This window comes from Ziziphus jujuba, chromosome 2 (genome assembly GCF_031755915.1).
Source record: "Ziziphus jujuba cultivar Dongzao chromosome 2, ASM3175591v1".
NCBI classification, from domain to species: Eukaryota; Viridiplantae; Streptophyta; class Magnoliopsida; order Rosales; family Rhamnaceae; genus Ziziphus; species Ziziphus jujuba.
The window spans coordinates 16872178-16887879 of record NC_083380.1 but is presented as its reverse complement, the minus strand read 5'-3'; the positions used below and the strand labels follow the sequence as shown (position 1 = coordinate 16887879).

The following is a 15702-nucleotide window of genomic DNA, read 5'->3' as shown; positions in this document are numbered from 1 at the left end:
TTAAAAATAATGATTATTTACAATTACCATAATTTAATATAATTATTTAATGACAAAAGAATTATATAATTAAAAAAAATCCTATTTATAAATAATCTTAATAAGTACTAAAGTACCATTTTAGTTTATTTTAATAGACATGTCGATTCATTCATTTTAATTATTAATTTTATTATTATTTTTTTAATTCTCAATTTGTTTTGGTTAATTAACTAACAAAATCTAAAATAATTTTGCTTTTTCCTTTTCTTTTTTTTTTTTAACACTTCCAAGGGAGAATTATGTTTTCTTATATAAATTTTGTAATGTATTTAATGTAAACGTCAAATCATTATCAAAATATTGAAATTATATTGTTCCAAAAAATAAAGTGTAATTGGCGTGTTTCCTTTTGAATTGAACATGTTTTGACACTTAAATTCTTGAGCTCAAATTTTTAACACTTTAATCTCTGAATTTAAATTTTCCTTGTACAAATGGTCCATCCTTAAATTAAATTTTACTTGTACAAATGGTTATTAAAGTGAAAATAGACTTTTGAACATAAAATGCCAAAAAAAAAAAAAAAAACTCAAGGACTAAAATGCCAAAATATGTTCAATTAGTAGGGAAACCAATTACCAAAAATAAAACTAGAGCAAAATTTAAAAAAAAAATAAAGCCTATTTAATTTATTACAAAATCTAATTAGTGGGGCTTGCTACAATATCCAAAATATATATATATATATATATATATATATATATATATATATATATATATATATATCCAAATAAACCCAAAAAAAAAAAAAATTGTCATTATATTACATAGTACCCAAACCTTTTTTACTTTTTTTTTTTTTTTTTCTAGCTTTATGTGCTTTGATCAAATAAGTAATAGAATGATACAAATCATTTTATTAAGGACATTAGAAACAGTTGATATTGGTTAGTTTTAGAAGCAAAACAAATGACTAGCCTAGAAGCATAAAAAGCCAAAAGAAAGTTCAGTCTTTGGGCTTAATGTGTACAGCATGCTATATAATTAGTTACACAGAGAGAGAGAGAGAAAGAAGGCAAAATGTGCATGGAGAATAACACACACCATACATGCAACAATTCACACTCCAAACATGCTCAATCAACTATTTTTACCACCTTGGTCTTTTCTCCACAAACAAAAAAGCAAATCAATGGCTTCTCTTCGCTACTTTCACCAATTTGCTGCTCTTCTTCCTTCTCTGGTTCTAGCAATATTCTTTTCCACCATTTCCCTTCCATCTTTCACTTTTTCGCAAGTCCCAAGCCCCAGCATAGCACAATGTGCTCCTCAGCTCCTTCCGCTGGCCTCATGCGCACCGTTTGTTCAAGGCACCGCTCAGTCCCCCACCGTGCCCTGCTGCAATAATCTCCGGCAAATCTACAACCAGCAGCCAAAGTGTCTCTGCCTTTTGCTCAATGACACCACCTTGAGCTCATTTCCTATCAACTCCACACTTGCCCTGCAGCTGCCTCTTCTTTGCAGCCTCCAAGCAGACATGTCTACTTGTTCAGGTTTGTCACAATATTTTAGCCAATTCTAAAAATAATCTTGATGACCACGAAAATTTTTACATGGTTTTTGCAATTTTCATTGAGTTGGATTTGATATTGTTGTTTTAACTTGTGACTTTTATGGTTTCTTCTAAAGGGGTTAGTGTTCCTCCTCCTCCTACTTCACCCGGATCTCAAGTTTCCCTTGGGACAAACCCCCACACCACCGCTGGTTCGAACTCTACTGTTGCTGGTAAGAGAAATCCCGTTGGCAAAGTTGGCAGCTCGACGGCATTAGAAATTTCTCAATTTAACAAAAATTGGTCTACGGACTGTTTTAAACGCTTTTTTTTTTTTTTTTTTTTTTTTTTTTGGTGGATTTCAGCTTCTCCAACATTTCAAACTGCACCAAGACCCAGCATTACGGGATTGGGATTTGGCAACAGTGCCAGCAACAAACCGAAGACTGGTGGTGGCTATATAGTGGTGATGATGGCTATGATGATGGCTTCTCTGCTCAAAGAACTTCTCTAATCAATCTGATTAATAAAATAGCATAACAGTGTGCTTAGTGTTTTTTATGTATGTTTAGGATTTATTAGTGGTGACTTAGGAATTTACTGAATATGATTTGATTTTAAAATATTACATTTCTAATTACTTAAAACATACAGCAGCTTTTAATATCTTCTGGAACATTAAAATCTGAATAAAAAAACCCAGCAACTTTAGCAGACTAAAATTTGTCTATCTTAGCCAACTTTACAATATGAGAAGATATAAATTGACAACCAAATTACGTAATTGTGAAGCTAAATTGCAGCAACAGCTAATTTACTTATTATCACAGATCATACTTGCATGAAATTCAGAAAGTTAAGCTTATTATCACAGATCATATTTGCATGAAATCAACAAAATTAAGCTGACCATCATGATACAACTCTAGCAAAACATAAGAGTGCAACATTTAACTTTTACAAGATAGTAATTGATGCTCATTTTGCAAGGCTTTTGAAAATCTTACCTAGCCAAAACTTTTAAGACTTTTTTTTTTTTTTTCCATATAATATGTCTTAGAATAGTACTACATAAAAATGAAACACCGCTGCTCTGCCTACATGTTTTTATCCTTCAGTCTGAGTTCCAATATCATTGGAAAGTCTCAACAATGAGAAAACAGCAGAAATCAAATTGACAGGCATTTTGAAAATTTTTTTCTCAGATCAAATGCACATCAATAACTCTTGTATCGTATTTCACAAGATTGTATAATAAAGTAAGCTAAAGCTTATAAATGGAAACATCATCTTACAAATTGTGGACAATACCATCTTTTGATTGTTTCTTTGCCTAGGCTGGTATTTTTCAATATATCATATGTAAAGGTTGTTCATTCTGCTATAGAAACTATTCCAAACTAGGAGCAACCTCTGTTGGGTTAGATTCAAAGACATCCGTGTTAGATGCATCAGGCTCTTCTAAAAGCTCTCCCGATTGAACTGACTCCTTGTATGCAGGAGTGTCTTTAAAATCAGTTGCCCCTTCATTGTAGGTAGTAGCAGCAATGAGACAAGCAATTGCCTGTAAACACACACACAAACACACAACCAAAAAAAAAAAAAAAAAAAAAAAGGAGGTCAAATATTAGCCTTAAAAGTTATTAAGAATTTAATCTTCTAAGGTGACAGCTAAAAGAGCACTTAAAAATAAATGCCGAAGCAAAAAATTTATGTGCTTTTTAAATGTATAAAATAAGATAGATTTTCCTATACCTTTTTTAAATTTATGAACAAAGTGAGGCTTCTTAATTTCACATAAGTCAAGTTGGGAAAATTTTCCTAACCTTTTATTAACAAAGTACAAACAAGGTAAAACTGTTTTCATTTCTTCAAGCGGGTTATGAGAGCCAGCATAAACATGGACCTTTCTCGGTGCTAGAAGCTTAAGCATTACTTATGTTTTAACAACCTTTCATGTAAGACTCTTATTTTCTCGTTTTTCACATTTTAAGCTCTTCTTTGTAAGCTATTTTCTTTACATATTTCTTTTCTTCGATCTTTACATTTCCAAATTTAAACGACAATTGTTCTAATTCACATTGAAAGTTTCAGAACTCTGTTCACTGAGAATCAGAGAGTTAGATTTCTTGAGGATAATTGTTATCCACAGCGATACTTTCCCAAGGGTAATATCAATGATATAATGATTTCTATCTTAGATGTTTACATTTCCAAATTTAAACTTAAATTATTCTAATTCACATTGGAAGTTTCAGAACTCCATTCACTGTGAACCAGAGAGTCAGATTTATAGACGGATAATTGCTATCCACAGCCGTGCTTCCCAAGGGTAAGGTTGATGATACAAGGGTTTTCGAAACTGACCTGGACAGCTTGTTAATATAAAGGGACAAGTTTTGAAGGATTAAAACGTCACAGCCTGGAATATGTTGAATATGTCCAGCCATGAAGTGATTTTTTATTTTCCTTTTTTTGTAATTTACTTTTTCATTTATTTAGGTCTTGTTTTTTTTGGTTGGCGGCTAAGAGGAATGGCACTGCCTAAAACCATGATTTTTAAGGCACCTATCAAACCATGATTTTGCAGGTATGTCATATGTGAGTTTAACATATGCCTAAAAAGTTTTCAATCAAAATTAAGGTTAACAAATGTCAGATATCAGAATGATCTTCCTTCACCATAGTTACAGAGACTATCGTGGCATCGGCTAAGGCTAAGACTTAAGGCTAACAAATGGGCTTAAAATCTTCTAACCACCATTTTCTGCTGAACCAAAGCAATTTAAGATTTGGGTACAGAGTAATCCTTATATATATATATATATATATATGAACTAGTTAGTTGCAACGACAACTTGCATGATACTTCGACTTTCAAACCGTGTTTGGATGCCTATAACTAAACTTAGATTCTTGCAACTACTAAAAAGCAGCTTTTAATTAAAAAATTCAATAGAATGTGGCTCTACTATTTGGACCCGATATTCTGAATTTAAAGTTCAAAACTTTGTTGCATTTAAAGTGTTTATTGGATCAACTTCTTGAACAGAACCTCCAATTTGGAAAAAAAAAAAAAAAAAAATTCACTTATAAATTACTCTATAATTCCATAACATCCTACTTATCCCAATAAAAATAAATAAATAAATAAACAAAATGATGAACAACCAACAGCGAAGCAGAAAACCCAAAATACCAAACAGAAAAATGAGATAGAAAAACTGAAATGAAGAACAAGATATTACCGCAAAAACTATGCCGAAAGCCCACAAATACTCAACGAAGAATCCAAGAGCATCCCATTGAGGACCTTCCCAGAAGTCGGGCTTATCACCGGGAAGTTCAGGCAAGAAATACCCATCATCGGCAACATTCTCTACACCAACACCACCACCACCACCACGGCTCTCAATTCGTTCGAATTCAAAGTCACCACCCACTGTCCGTTGAAGCTCATTTGGGTACTGATCTTGGTCTCGGGTCGTGGTGGTGTTGGAGGAGGACTTCCTGTTTCTACTACCGTCGAACCTGCCGCTTCTGGGTGAGAACTTCTTGGCTGAGACGACGTGGAGGGTTCGAGGGGAGAGCGGGAAGAGGATGACGTGGCGGCGAATGGGTTGGTGGTGGTTTCTGGTGGAGTTGCTGTAGAGAATCGCAGTTCCTCCACCGCTGTTGGCTATGGTTAACGCCATGAGTGGACAGCAAAGCCGTTACACTCTCTCTAGTGTGGATTAGGATAAGAAAGAAAATAAATTTTTTTGTTTTTTTTTTTTTGGTTTGCCCTTTTTTCTTTTGGGTTTTATTCGGATCCATTAAGCCGGCCCAAATTATCATTTTCTGGCCCATCTAAATTACCAATACATTGAAATCTAATTTAAAAAATAATAATAAATAAATAATGGATTTTGATGTCGTCTCATTGATGGATAGAACTGTTTTCTTGTACAATAATTCTAAATTTCTTTAATATATTTGTTGAAAGTCACCTTTAACGCATAAAAAAGGAATACGTTTGCAAAACTGTTAAACAAATAGATATTTTATACAAATTGTTTTCTTTTTATTTTTGATCGTATACAAATTGTTTTTTGCTTTCATTTTTTCTTTCTTTTTTTTTTTTTTTTAACAAATGATTATGAATACAAATCTTCATACCCTATACAAAACAATTATAAAAAATTATTATTTATTTTGAACTTTATTTTACATATATTTAAAAGAAATTTCTTTCATTAAAAAAAAAAAAGGAAATTTCTTAAAAGCCCCTAGTTCAAAGACTACCTAAGTAACCAATATTGTCTAATGACGAATCGGGTATTGATTTTATTGATTTTTTTTTTTTTTTTTGATCAATGAATAAGTTATTGATGTTTGTTTAAGATCAAAATAAATAACTAAATAAATAAACAACCAATATACACTTATCAGGTGATTTAACCAAGAAACTTTTAAGATTTAGTATCAGGTTTATGATCTAAGATTTGCCTTTATTATTTGAATATTTTCACGCCAGTAGTTCTTGATTTTTCATAATTCTACATTAATATTAAAGAGTAACATCAGGAAAGCACAGAAATATTATGGATTAATTACACTTTATCCCCTGAACTTTAATATGATTGTTACTGTACCACCTCAAAATATGACATATTTTCTCCCAAACTATAGATTTAGTGTCATTTTAGTACAATTTGTAGCATCTGTTTAGAGAGGCTGACAGGAGGCCCTCAAGCGCATCACTCATGGTAAAATATCAAATGGCATTTGATGAAGGAAAAAAAAAAGAAAAAAAACACAAGGCTTTGGGAAATACAGATAGATGTAGACAAGGTAACTCCATCTATACATTGTTTCCTATAGAGAATCTACCCGCATCCTATATATATCAGACTTTTGTGTTTGTCCTTTCAGTGATGAATGCTTGCCAATTGCCATGGCTCTGTTTTTGTCTTTCCCCGTGGTGCAATAATTAAATTCTCAAAATCACAAATTTCAGATCAAGACAAAGATCTCTCTCTCATATTCAATTTTCAAAATCACAAATTATTAGATCAGGACAAAGATCTCTCTCATATTCATCATACTTGCTACTATTTCTTCGAAAGCTGCCCAAATATCCTTTAATGAAATCTGGGTATATTATTTCTTCAAGCTACATTAGCATCCACTTTTTGTTGAGTATTAACTAAGCCCACAAGCCTCGGATGGAGAAAGGATAGTGAATTAATCAAATACTTCTTCTGGTTTGGGGTTTTGTGTAGGAGGTGGTGAAGATGAAGCATGTTAAGAACCAGAGCTAATCATTATTATTATTATTATTATTATTATTTTGGGGTGCAAATGCTCCTTTATTTTGATCATTACCAACAGAACCCCTCCAAACGTGACAAAATCCTTCAATATTTTTGTTTTTTTTTAAGTTCTAACAAAAATACATGTTTAAAATAAACTCCTCCATATTTCAATCCATCAGAATACCAGACTTAACGATTTGCTCCTACCCTGCCCCACAAAATCATCCTACAACATGCTTTTTATTTTTGCACAAAAAACAAATTGTCTTAAATTCTTAACAAATTATTTTACCAAAAACCAAACACTCTTTAGTAAACAAAAAATAACCATCAAAATATTAACAGGTGAAAATTTTAAATATTGTTGATAAAGATATTTTGTCTTTGTCAACCCGTGAGAATCAAATAATGTTTCCTTTCTTTTTTTCTTTTTTTTTTTTACATTCTTCAAATTTATACGACCTAGTTTATAAACAAAAGTATAACACATTTCATGAAACGTCCCAGGATACCTACAAAACACCCCGGGTACGCCGAAACGTTTCTTTCTACAAAGCCGACAGTGATTCTGTAGTCCGCCAAGCTACCTCCGAAACGCCACCCGTTTCGAAACTTCCATCGCTGTAATCGAACAGCCCGTCTAACGCAACGTATTCATCAATGCCGTTAACGCCGTTGCAGTTCGTCTCCGTCCCGACTCCGAACACGTACGGGTCGTAACTCGGAACCTCGTCCTCAAACCCTAACATTCCGTCCAAACCAACCGTCTCCGAACAGCTTTTCTCGAAATCGATGGCCTCGATCTTCGCTTTTTCGCCGGAACAAGTCGTCGGCGGGAGGCCAAGCTCGTCGTCCGACGCTTCCAGAAGGTAACCGAGAACCGGCTGCGACTCGCCGGATTCCGACCTCATTTCAATACCCGCCGGCACCGGTTCTGATCCCGGCTCCGGCTCCGGAACCTGGATCTCTTCCGCGAAGCTTTTGATAACCGAGTCGAGCCCTTGAATCGCCGGATCACGGTCGGTAACGCTGTCGGGATCGTCGAGGATGTCCAAAAGATCGTCGTGGATCTGCTTCGCCTCGGGCGAGTCCAGAACGGAATCGGCCGACTCGCCCGAGTCGACCTCCGTAAGACTCGGAGCCTGCGAGTTGGCATCCGAGTTCTCCGAGTCAACCCGGGTGATTCCGGACTCGCAGAGGATGACCTTCGAGCCGTCCGAGTCGACTCGGATTAGCTTGGACTCGGGCGAGTCGACGTCCGAGTCCTCCGAGTCTTCCCGAGCCCGCTTTTTGTTCTCGCAGCTATCCATTTTTCGAAATCCAAAACCCGAATAGTAGCTTTTGCCGAGATTCAAAAGGTGGGGTTCAAGTGAAACAGAATTTCAAAGTACACAAATTTATGTTTGGAGTGAGAGAAAATAATAATGGAGAGTGAGAGAAAGTGGTAGGAAAGTAAAGAAGTGAAGTGTTGGGTTCGTGGGGGCTAGGAAGAGAAAATGAAGGGGTTTATATAGTAGACAAGAAGAAGAGATTAGTTTAAAATTTTCTAGACGGAATAGAAAAAGAAAGTCTAAAAGATAAAAGAGAAAAATGAGGGTTGTTTGGAAGATAGGAAAAAAAAAATAAAAAAAAGAGGAAGGAAAAAACTAAGGGCGGTGGGTGATTATAAAAAAAAAAAACTGATAATAAAAGAAAAGTAGTAAAATATAGAGGGGACCAAGGAACAAAAAAGAAAAAGATTAGGTGGAAGAAAATGGGGGTAACAAAATGAAAGGTTTTTGATTTAGTAAACAGAGAGAGAGAAAAAGTGAGAACGAAAGTAGATAGAGAGAGAGAGAGAGAGCGTGGTGTTTGGTCGATGGGAAAAAAGGAAAATCAAAGAGTGTTATATATAGTGGGAAGAAAATAGGTGTATGAAATTTTGAAAAAATAAATAAATAAATAAACAAGATATGAGAGATAGTGACAGGCGCGTGTATTGCGGGTAGGGCTTTAAAAAGTCCTTCACGGACGCATTGAATATTTAATTTTAATTTTTTTTTTTTCCGTTTCCACTTTTTCCTGTCTCTTTCCTGTCTCTTCTAATATTCTTGTGGGGGATTTTTTTTTTTTTTTTTGTTTTCCCTGTTTTTACTTTTTCTTCGCTGTCCAATTAACTAAATTTAAATCCAAGGTTTGAAATCCGGTTTTTGTGGGCCCACCGACTTAGTCGAAATCATGTGGTTTGGTTTTGGTTTGGTTGGTTCTCTTTTAGGCCTATGTTTTGCTTTCAATTTTTTTTTTTTTTTGGTGGTCCGATTGAGACTTGTCGCTGGTGGAACGGTCTTCAGGGCTCTCTCTTGCATTTGCTGTCTTTAATTTTTTTTTTTTTTTCTTTTCTTTTTAGATAAAAGAATAAATTTGATTGACCAAAATTACACCAAAAAAGAAAAAAAAAAGAATAGTGAATGTTACATATTTGAACCAACTGCTTTTTTTGCCATTTATGTCTAAAAATTAATTGGTGGTTGATTCTTGCGAGAATTTAAATAAAGTAATTTTCGTTACTAATATTGTGTAATAAACGTCTACATAACTTTTAATATACATAATTAAAATTTCGGATCTACTTTTTTGTACTAACATCATAAGTGACAAAATGTAAATGGTAAAATAAACGTCTCAATCTTTCAAAAAATAAAATAAAATGAAATAAACGTTTCAATTAAAATTGAGAGATGGCCGAGTCAATTGTTTATCTTTTTTTTTATTATCATTACTCGTTTGGCTTGGAGAACAAGAAAATAAAAGGGGTTTTGCTATATGTGTTATATAATTTCAATCTTTTTGCATTTTACCTTTTAAAATATCAAATTAACAGTTAGTCCTCCCAAGTATTAAAAAAAAGGCAACATTAACCCCAAATTATAATACTTTGAGACTGGACTTTTAACATATATGTGCAGAGTGAACAAGGTTTAAAATTTCAATATCTATGAAAATATCAATAGTTTAAAATATAAAATTTCAATAAAAATATTGGAAAGTATCAAATATCGACAAAAAATGATAGAAAATTATTTTTAAAAATAAATTTTTTTTATTGAAACTTTATAATTAACTTATTTAATCCATCAACTATTAAATTGATTATAAAACTTGCTAAAATATTGAATGGGTGTTATATTATTCTTAATCAATTAATTTACAATAATTATTCATGATCATAGATAAATTATTATTAATAAAAATATGTCAAAATTATATTTAATAAAATTATTTATTAACTAAAATATATAAAATAATTATTACAATTACATTGTATTTAATAAATATCATCTTAATATCACATAAAATTTATAGGTAGTTGAAAATCATCGATCTCTTCCTCATTTTGATTTTAAAATGTAAAATGTGAGAAGTAGCTACGAAAATATATATTTTCTTAATAATTTTGCATATAATTATTAATATATAAACTATATGGATATTGCATTATTGGTTGACAATGTATATAACTACTATTTTCTGATAGTTGAATTTGAGATGATACCCGTGATTTGCTACTTGATAACATTTCATAAATATCCATTGGATAAAGGTAATAAAAATGACTTTCAATCCTCATTGATCTAAAATTCATAGAAATCAAATATTCTTGTTGTTGTGACATCTTCATTATAGATTTCTCTTCATGTATATAGTCTTTTCTAACCGCACCAATTCCTTGATTTGCATCTCTACTCTCATGATCTTCATCTTGTATTGCATGTGTGTAATATTGTTAACCGTTAAATGGGCTTAATCCAAGATTTGTCAGATTAAAACGTATAATCCATAATTTTTGTATTTTTAATTTATCAATATTCAATAAGTAGAGCACTTATTAAAATTATTCGATTCAATTTATTCTATTTTGCTTATATCACTAAATATTTAAAATGCAATTAAAGGGTTAAAAATAATCAATGAAGTTAACTTAATAAAAAATTATACTAAATATCAACAATATTTATAAAAAAAATTTAAAAAAATCCAAAAAATTTCATGGATATTTTCGAAATTTTATGGAAATTTCCATGAAATGTATAGATTTTTTAACTAAATCGTTTAAGATTTGATGTGTATATTTTGACTGAAATTTCCATGAAAATTATAAAGAAATATCAAAAATTTCGACGGATGTTACAGAAATTTTATCCATTTCCATTTGAAATTTAAATTTTATTTCCACCCTATCGATAAATGGATAATCGACAAAATTTTCAGAAGATTTTCAATTTTTTAAACCTTGATTGTGAAGATGGAGTAGGATATTTTTGAAAATATTATGGATAACTCTGCTTCTTCACGCTTTGTTTTTACCATATTTGAGAAAGAAAAAAAATCTCTTCCTATTTTCTTTTGGCTTCTGATCAAGATGGAAAACAGGCTAAGTTACCCAACCCAAACCAACCCTCAGCGAATAAGATTGGATTGGATTGAATATTAAAGTCCTAGATGACCAATTTTAGAAACCAATTATATATATATATATATATATATATATATATATAATTAGTTTTGCATTTATGAGGGATGAAATCCTGGATAATCTAGAAGTTTAAAAGTCCTGTAACATATTATGGAAGGCATCCCTTTTATAATATATTATATTGTGGAATATTCAAATGCTTAAATTATTCTGAATTTCATTCTTCAAAAAGAAATTCTCCTATGTATATGAAAAACAAAATATAAAAAAATTGGAAACTACATGACATTGTGTCAAAAATTCAAATGAAAAGGTGAATGTGGCAAAGTCGTTGGCTATCTCAAAGGGTATAGCATCAATTGTTTAGATCATCAATATAAAATAAATTGCAAACCATAATCCAACAATTGAAAGTTAATTACTAAGTACTTTGTTATTCTTGAAAAAAATAAAAGTAAAAAATGTTAAATGTATTTTGGTATCGTTTTGTTTTAAGTCTTCAGTTGGTGGCCTAAACTACGTAGGATAAACATTTTTTTTTCAAAGAATTTATTTATTTATTTATTTTTTTTTTTTTGGGGGGCAATGATAGTTATGTATTCTCACTTAACTAAAAATACAAAATTGACAACCATTCTAAATCAGTTTTAGTTTTTATTAAAGTTTGCAACTGTATGAGAATGTTTTGCTACGATTAAAAAATTGACATTTTGTACAACTAAAATAAAAGCTTAAAAAAATAATAAATGTTGTCTACTAAAAATCAATCCATTACAAAGCAAGCAGAGAATTAATGTAAGATAAAACACATTTCGTAGTTGAAACATACACATGAACAATTTCCTTTTTCTTTTTGATAGAAATTGCTCATATTACCATATACTTCAATCATGTGGACCCGTGGTGTCTTTCGTAGTATAATATATATATATATATATATATTTCTTATTTGTATAAATACTTATTTAATTAAACATTATTATTTGAAAAAACAATAAGATGGATATATTTCTCTTTTGATCAGGACAAGGGAAAAAAAAAAAAAAAGAGGATGGTCATTATGATTTAGCTTTTTTTTAATAAAAAAGAATGGGGATGGGATTACATCAGTAGACAATAAGATAAGTAAATGCATCATACTTAATTACTAATAGCAATTGTAGGATTCACCAATTTAACTTCTTGAGTTACCAAATATTTATATGTAATTTTTACATTTTACAACACTTATATCAAATATAATATATCAAACATTTAATTGATTATTCATACAACTGATATTACATTCAACCAAGCTGGCATCATTTTTTTAAATAAAGTACAACAATGTTAAGCTAGCCATTAAGGGTGCGTTTAAAAGTGATTCATAGAATTTTAAAAGGTATATTGCAAAGATTCTAACTAGGATGTGCATATTAACCTGAAAACCAACTAAATTCAAAATCGATCAAAAACTAGAGAAATCGATCGTGATTGGTTAGTTTTAATTTTGCATTAGAAAACTTTTAAAATTTAAAAAGTGATCAAATATAAATTTAATTACAAACTAAAATCTTATTTAGAGAAAGAAAACTTTACCGCAACTTAATGATTAATAAATATAATAAAATCATACCTAATCTCTAATATGATCCAAAAGTTGTAAAAAGAAATCAAAATATTAAGTATGATATTAAGGACATGATATATATATATATATTTGTATATATATATTTGTTCATACTTAATATTTTTATAATAATTTTATACATATCTATTATTATTTTCTATATTTTATTCAAAAAATTGAAAATTATCTGTAAATAAAACAAAAAGACCAAAAGCCAAATAAACCAAAAGGACTAAATAAAAAAAAACTGTCCAAGTAACTTGTTTATTTTTTATTTTCTTGATTTTGTTGGTGAAATACCACAATCAACTGATCAACATTTGTTCAGTTTCATTCGGTTTTCAAAAGCCTAAAAATGTTTTCAGTCATATAATTGATCAATCGACCATTTTTCCTCACTAATCCAAAAGAATCGATGAACGCCCCTAATAAAAACAGTGTTACCAAAAAAAATCTAAAAGTAATTAATCGATTTTGTTTCAAAAGGTGATTTCTCATTAATCAATTTATAAATGGGCCCTATATTTCATGGGGGTTAAAGAGCCTATCCTATGTGACTAAAAGATTACTTGTATGAGGTTGTTCATTTTGTTTTTGATTAATGATATTCGGGTTTTTTTTTTTTTCTTTTTTTTTTTAATCATTTATAACAAATCCTCACATTTTAAGGGTATACTCTAAACCAACCACACTTGATAATGATTTTAATTATATAAAAGGCAATATGTTAATGTATTAAAATAATGTTTTATGAAATATCATATTGCAAGTGCACATTATTAAAAAACTAAAAACAAATGCAAATTTTATTTAAGCATGTTTAGATTGTCATAATTATATTTAAAAAATATTTGGAAAATTATTATTAATCTTTTTTTAGTTCTTAAAATTTATTACTCAAATTAATTTATAAATTTTTACCAGTTAATTTTAAAAGCAATAAAATAAGTGAAGGTTAAAAATAGATAAATTTGTTTTAATAGATATAAAAAAATAAAAAATATTAATAATAATTTTCAAAAGCATAAAATTTAAATATAATTTGTATAAAACTAAAAAAATTCAAATGAAAATTTTCCTAAATATAAATTGGAGAAGGAGAGCACAAATATATGTGAATTAAACATTATAATGATAGGCCCGTCCAAGGAACAATTTAATGCAAAATTCTCCAAATAAAATTCCACGCAAATTGGCTATTCCAATTCAAATTGTTAGGTTCACATTGACCAAAAAACAAATAAAAGTTGTTAGGGTACGAAGAAAACAAGCTCCCAGCCTACTAGAAAGAATGCATAAATTTTAGGGTAAATTCTTTGTTATAAAAACTAACAAAGAATATTATTTTTAATCAAATATCATTTTTTTCCTTTTTTATAATTTTTTTTATTGATACTTAGTTTAAGATTAAACTATCATCATTATTTGAAAAGATAATAATTTTTACTACAGAGTTATCCCATAGAAACAAATATCACTAGGAATATCAACGGGACGGGGCGGGGTCGGTTTTTGAAATACCGTCCCTGTCCCCACGGGAAATTTGCCATCCCATCCCCGCGGTTTTCCCCATTTCTTTAGATACGGAGTGGGGACGGGGATTTTGCGAGACGAAGACAGTTTTTTCCGTTTTTAATTGATATATATTATTTCTAAACAACTTAATTATTATGGTTTTGCATGAATGATTTTGGAAAATCTAAAGAGTCAATCTTGTTTTCCATAACACAATGAGTCTTAGCAAAATCATGTTTAATTATTAACACAATATCATGATACTGACCCAAAAAAAAAAAAAAAAAAAAAAACAAATGCACATACTTCGGCCATATTTTTTTTTTCGTTGAATGATGACAAGTGTGTGAGGAAATTAAAATAAACAATTATATATTCTAGGCAGTTTTGCCCCGGTGGCCAAATGCATATATATATATATAAATAGTTTTGTCATGGAGACAAAGATTTTATAGCATTAAAAGGGATTAAACAAGTATACTTCAATGAATAAATCGGATGCAAAATATAAAATTAAAATATTTTAAAATATTTTGTAAGGATAAAAATAAATAGAAGAAATGAAATAAAGAAGAAATGCTATGATCTAATCACTAAAGAAAAAATGTTTTAAAAATATTATTTTGGAAAAAGAAAAAGGAAAAATTGGATTATAATCATTTGTTATAAGGGCAAAATAAAAAGTAAGAAAATGAAATAATTAAAAGAAAGGAAAAATAGAAAATGGAAAGTAATAAAATAGAATTTCAGAAAATCAACAGCTTTCCATCTTGCTAACTCGAGTTGGTCCCCCTTCCTAAATATCAACCTCCCAGACCCCCAATCCCAATCCGCAAACCCCAAACGCCTCCCCACAAACGGAAAAGTAAAGAACAAAATATCTGATTTAGAGCAATGGCAGATAAAGCTCTTACAAGAACAAAAAAACAAGAAAGAAAGAGAGATCCAGTAGCACAAGGAGCTCAACTATGTTGTTGCAGCAGGTGGCACGGGCGGTGAGCAGCAAGTGGCAGTGAAGGCTTAAGCAGCAGCTGCAAGTGGCGGCAGTGTGTGTCGGGGCAAGAAGAAAATGAAATGAGGGGTTACAAGGGTAGGGTTGTTTTGTTAGTAAAAAATTGGGTTGTTTTGTTAGTAAAAAATTGGGAATGATAAAAAAATAAAAAATAAAAAAATTAAATTAAATATATATATATATATAGCAGGCCGGGTTCAAGGCGGGATATTTATTCCTCGGGCCCAATCCGGCCTCGAATCAGTTTTTCATCTAAAGTTCCGAGCTTGCCCCGTCACCCAT

At 30.7% G+C, this 15702-nt stretch overlaps 3 protein-coding genes across 3 annotated transcripts; 1 reads left to right on the top strand and 2 right to left on the bottom strand.

The window, feature by feature from the left end:
- Positions 1–939: 939 nt before the first annotated feature.
- On the top strand, positions 940–2924 carry LOC107418831 (non-specific lipid transfer protein GPI-anchored 10). Its single transcript, XM_016027517.4, has 3 exons — positions 940–1535; positions 1672–1767; positions 1900–2924. The coding sequence occupies exons 1-3, from the start codon at positions 1115–1117 to the stop codon at positions 2046–2048; spliced, it is 666 nt and encodes a 221-aa protein (XP_015883003.3). The 5' UTR covers positions 940–1114; the 3' UTR covers positions 2049–2924.
- LOC107418836 (uncharacterized) lies at positions 2746–5284 on the bottom strand. Its single transcript, XM_016027521.4, has 2 exons — positions 4783–5284; positions 2746–3098 (listed from the first exon to the last, which is right to left on the bottom strand). Exons 1-2 carry the CDS (start codon positions 5227–5229, stop codon positions 2925–2927), a joined length of 621 nt encoding a protein of 206 aa, XP_015883007.3. The 5' UTR covers positions 5230–5284; the 3' UTR covers positions 2746–2924.
- A 1885-nt stretch (positions 5285–7169) lies between these two features.
- LOC107418840 (uncharacterized) lies at positions 7170–8704 on the bottom strand. The gene has a single exon (XM_016027524.4). The coding sequence runs from the start codon at positions 8139–8141 to the stop codon at positions 7380–7382; it is 762 nt and encodes a 253-aa protein (XP_015883010.1). The 5' UTR covers positions 8142–8704; the 3' UTR covers positions 7170–7379.
- Between the last annotated feature and the right edge of the window lie 6998 nt (positions 8705–15702).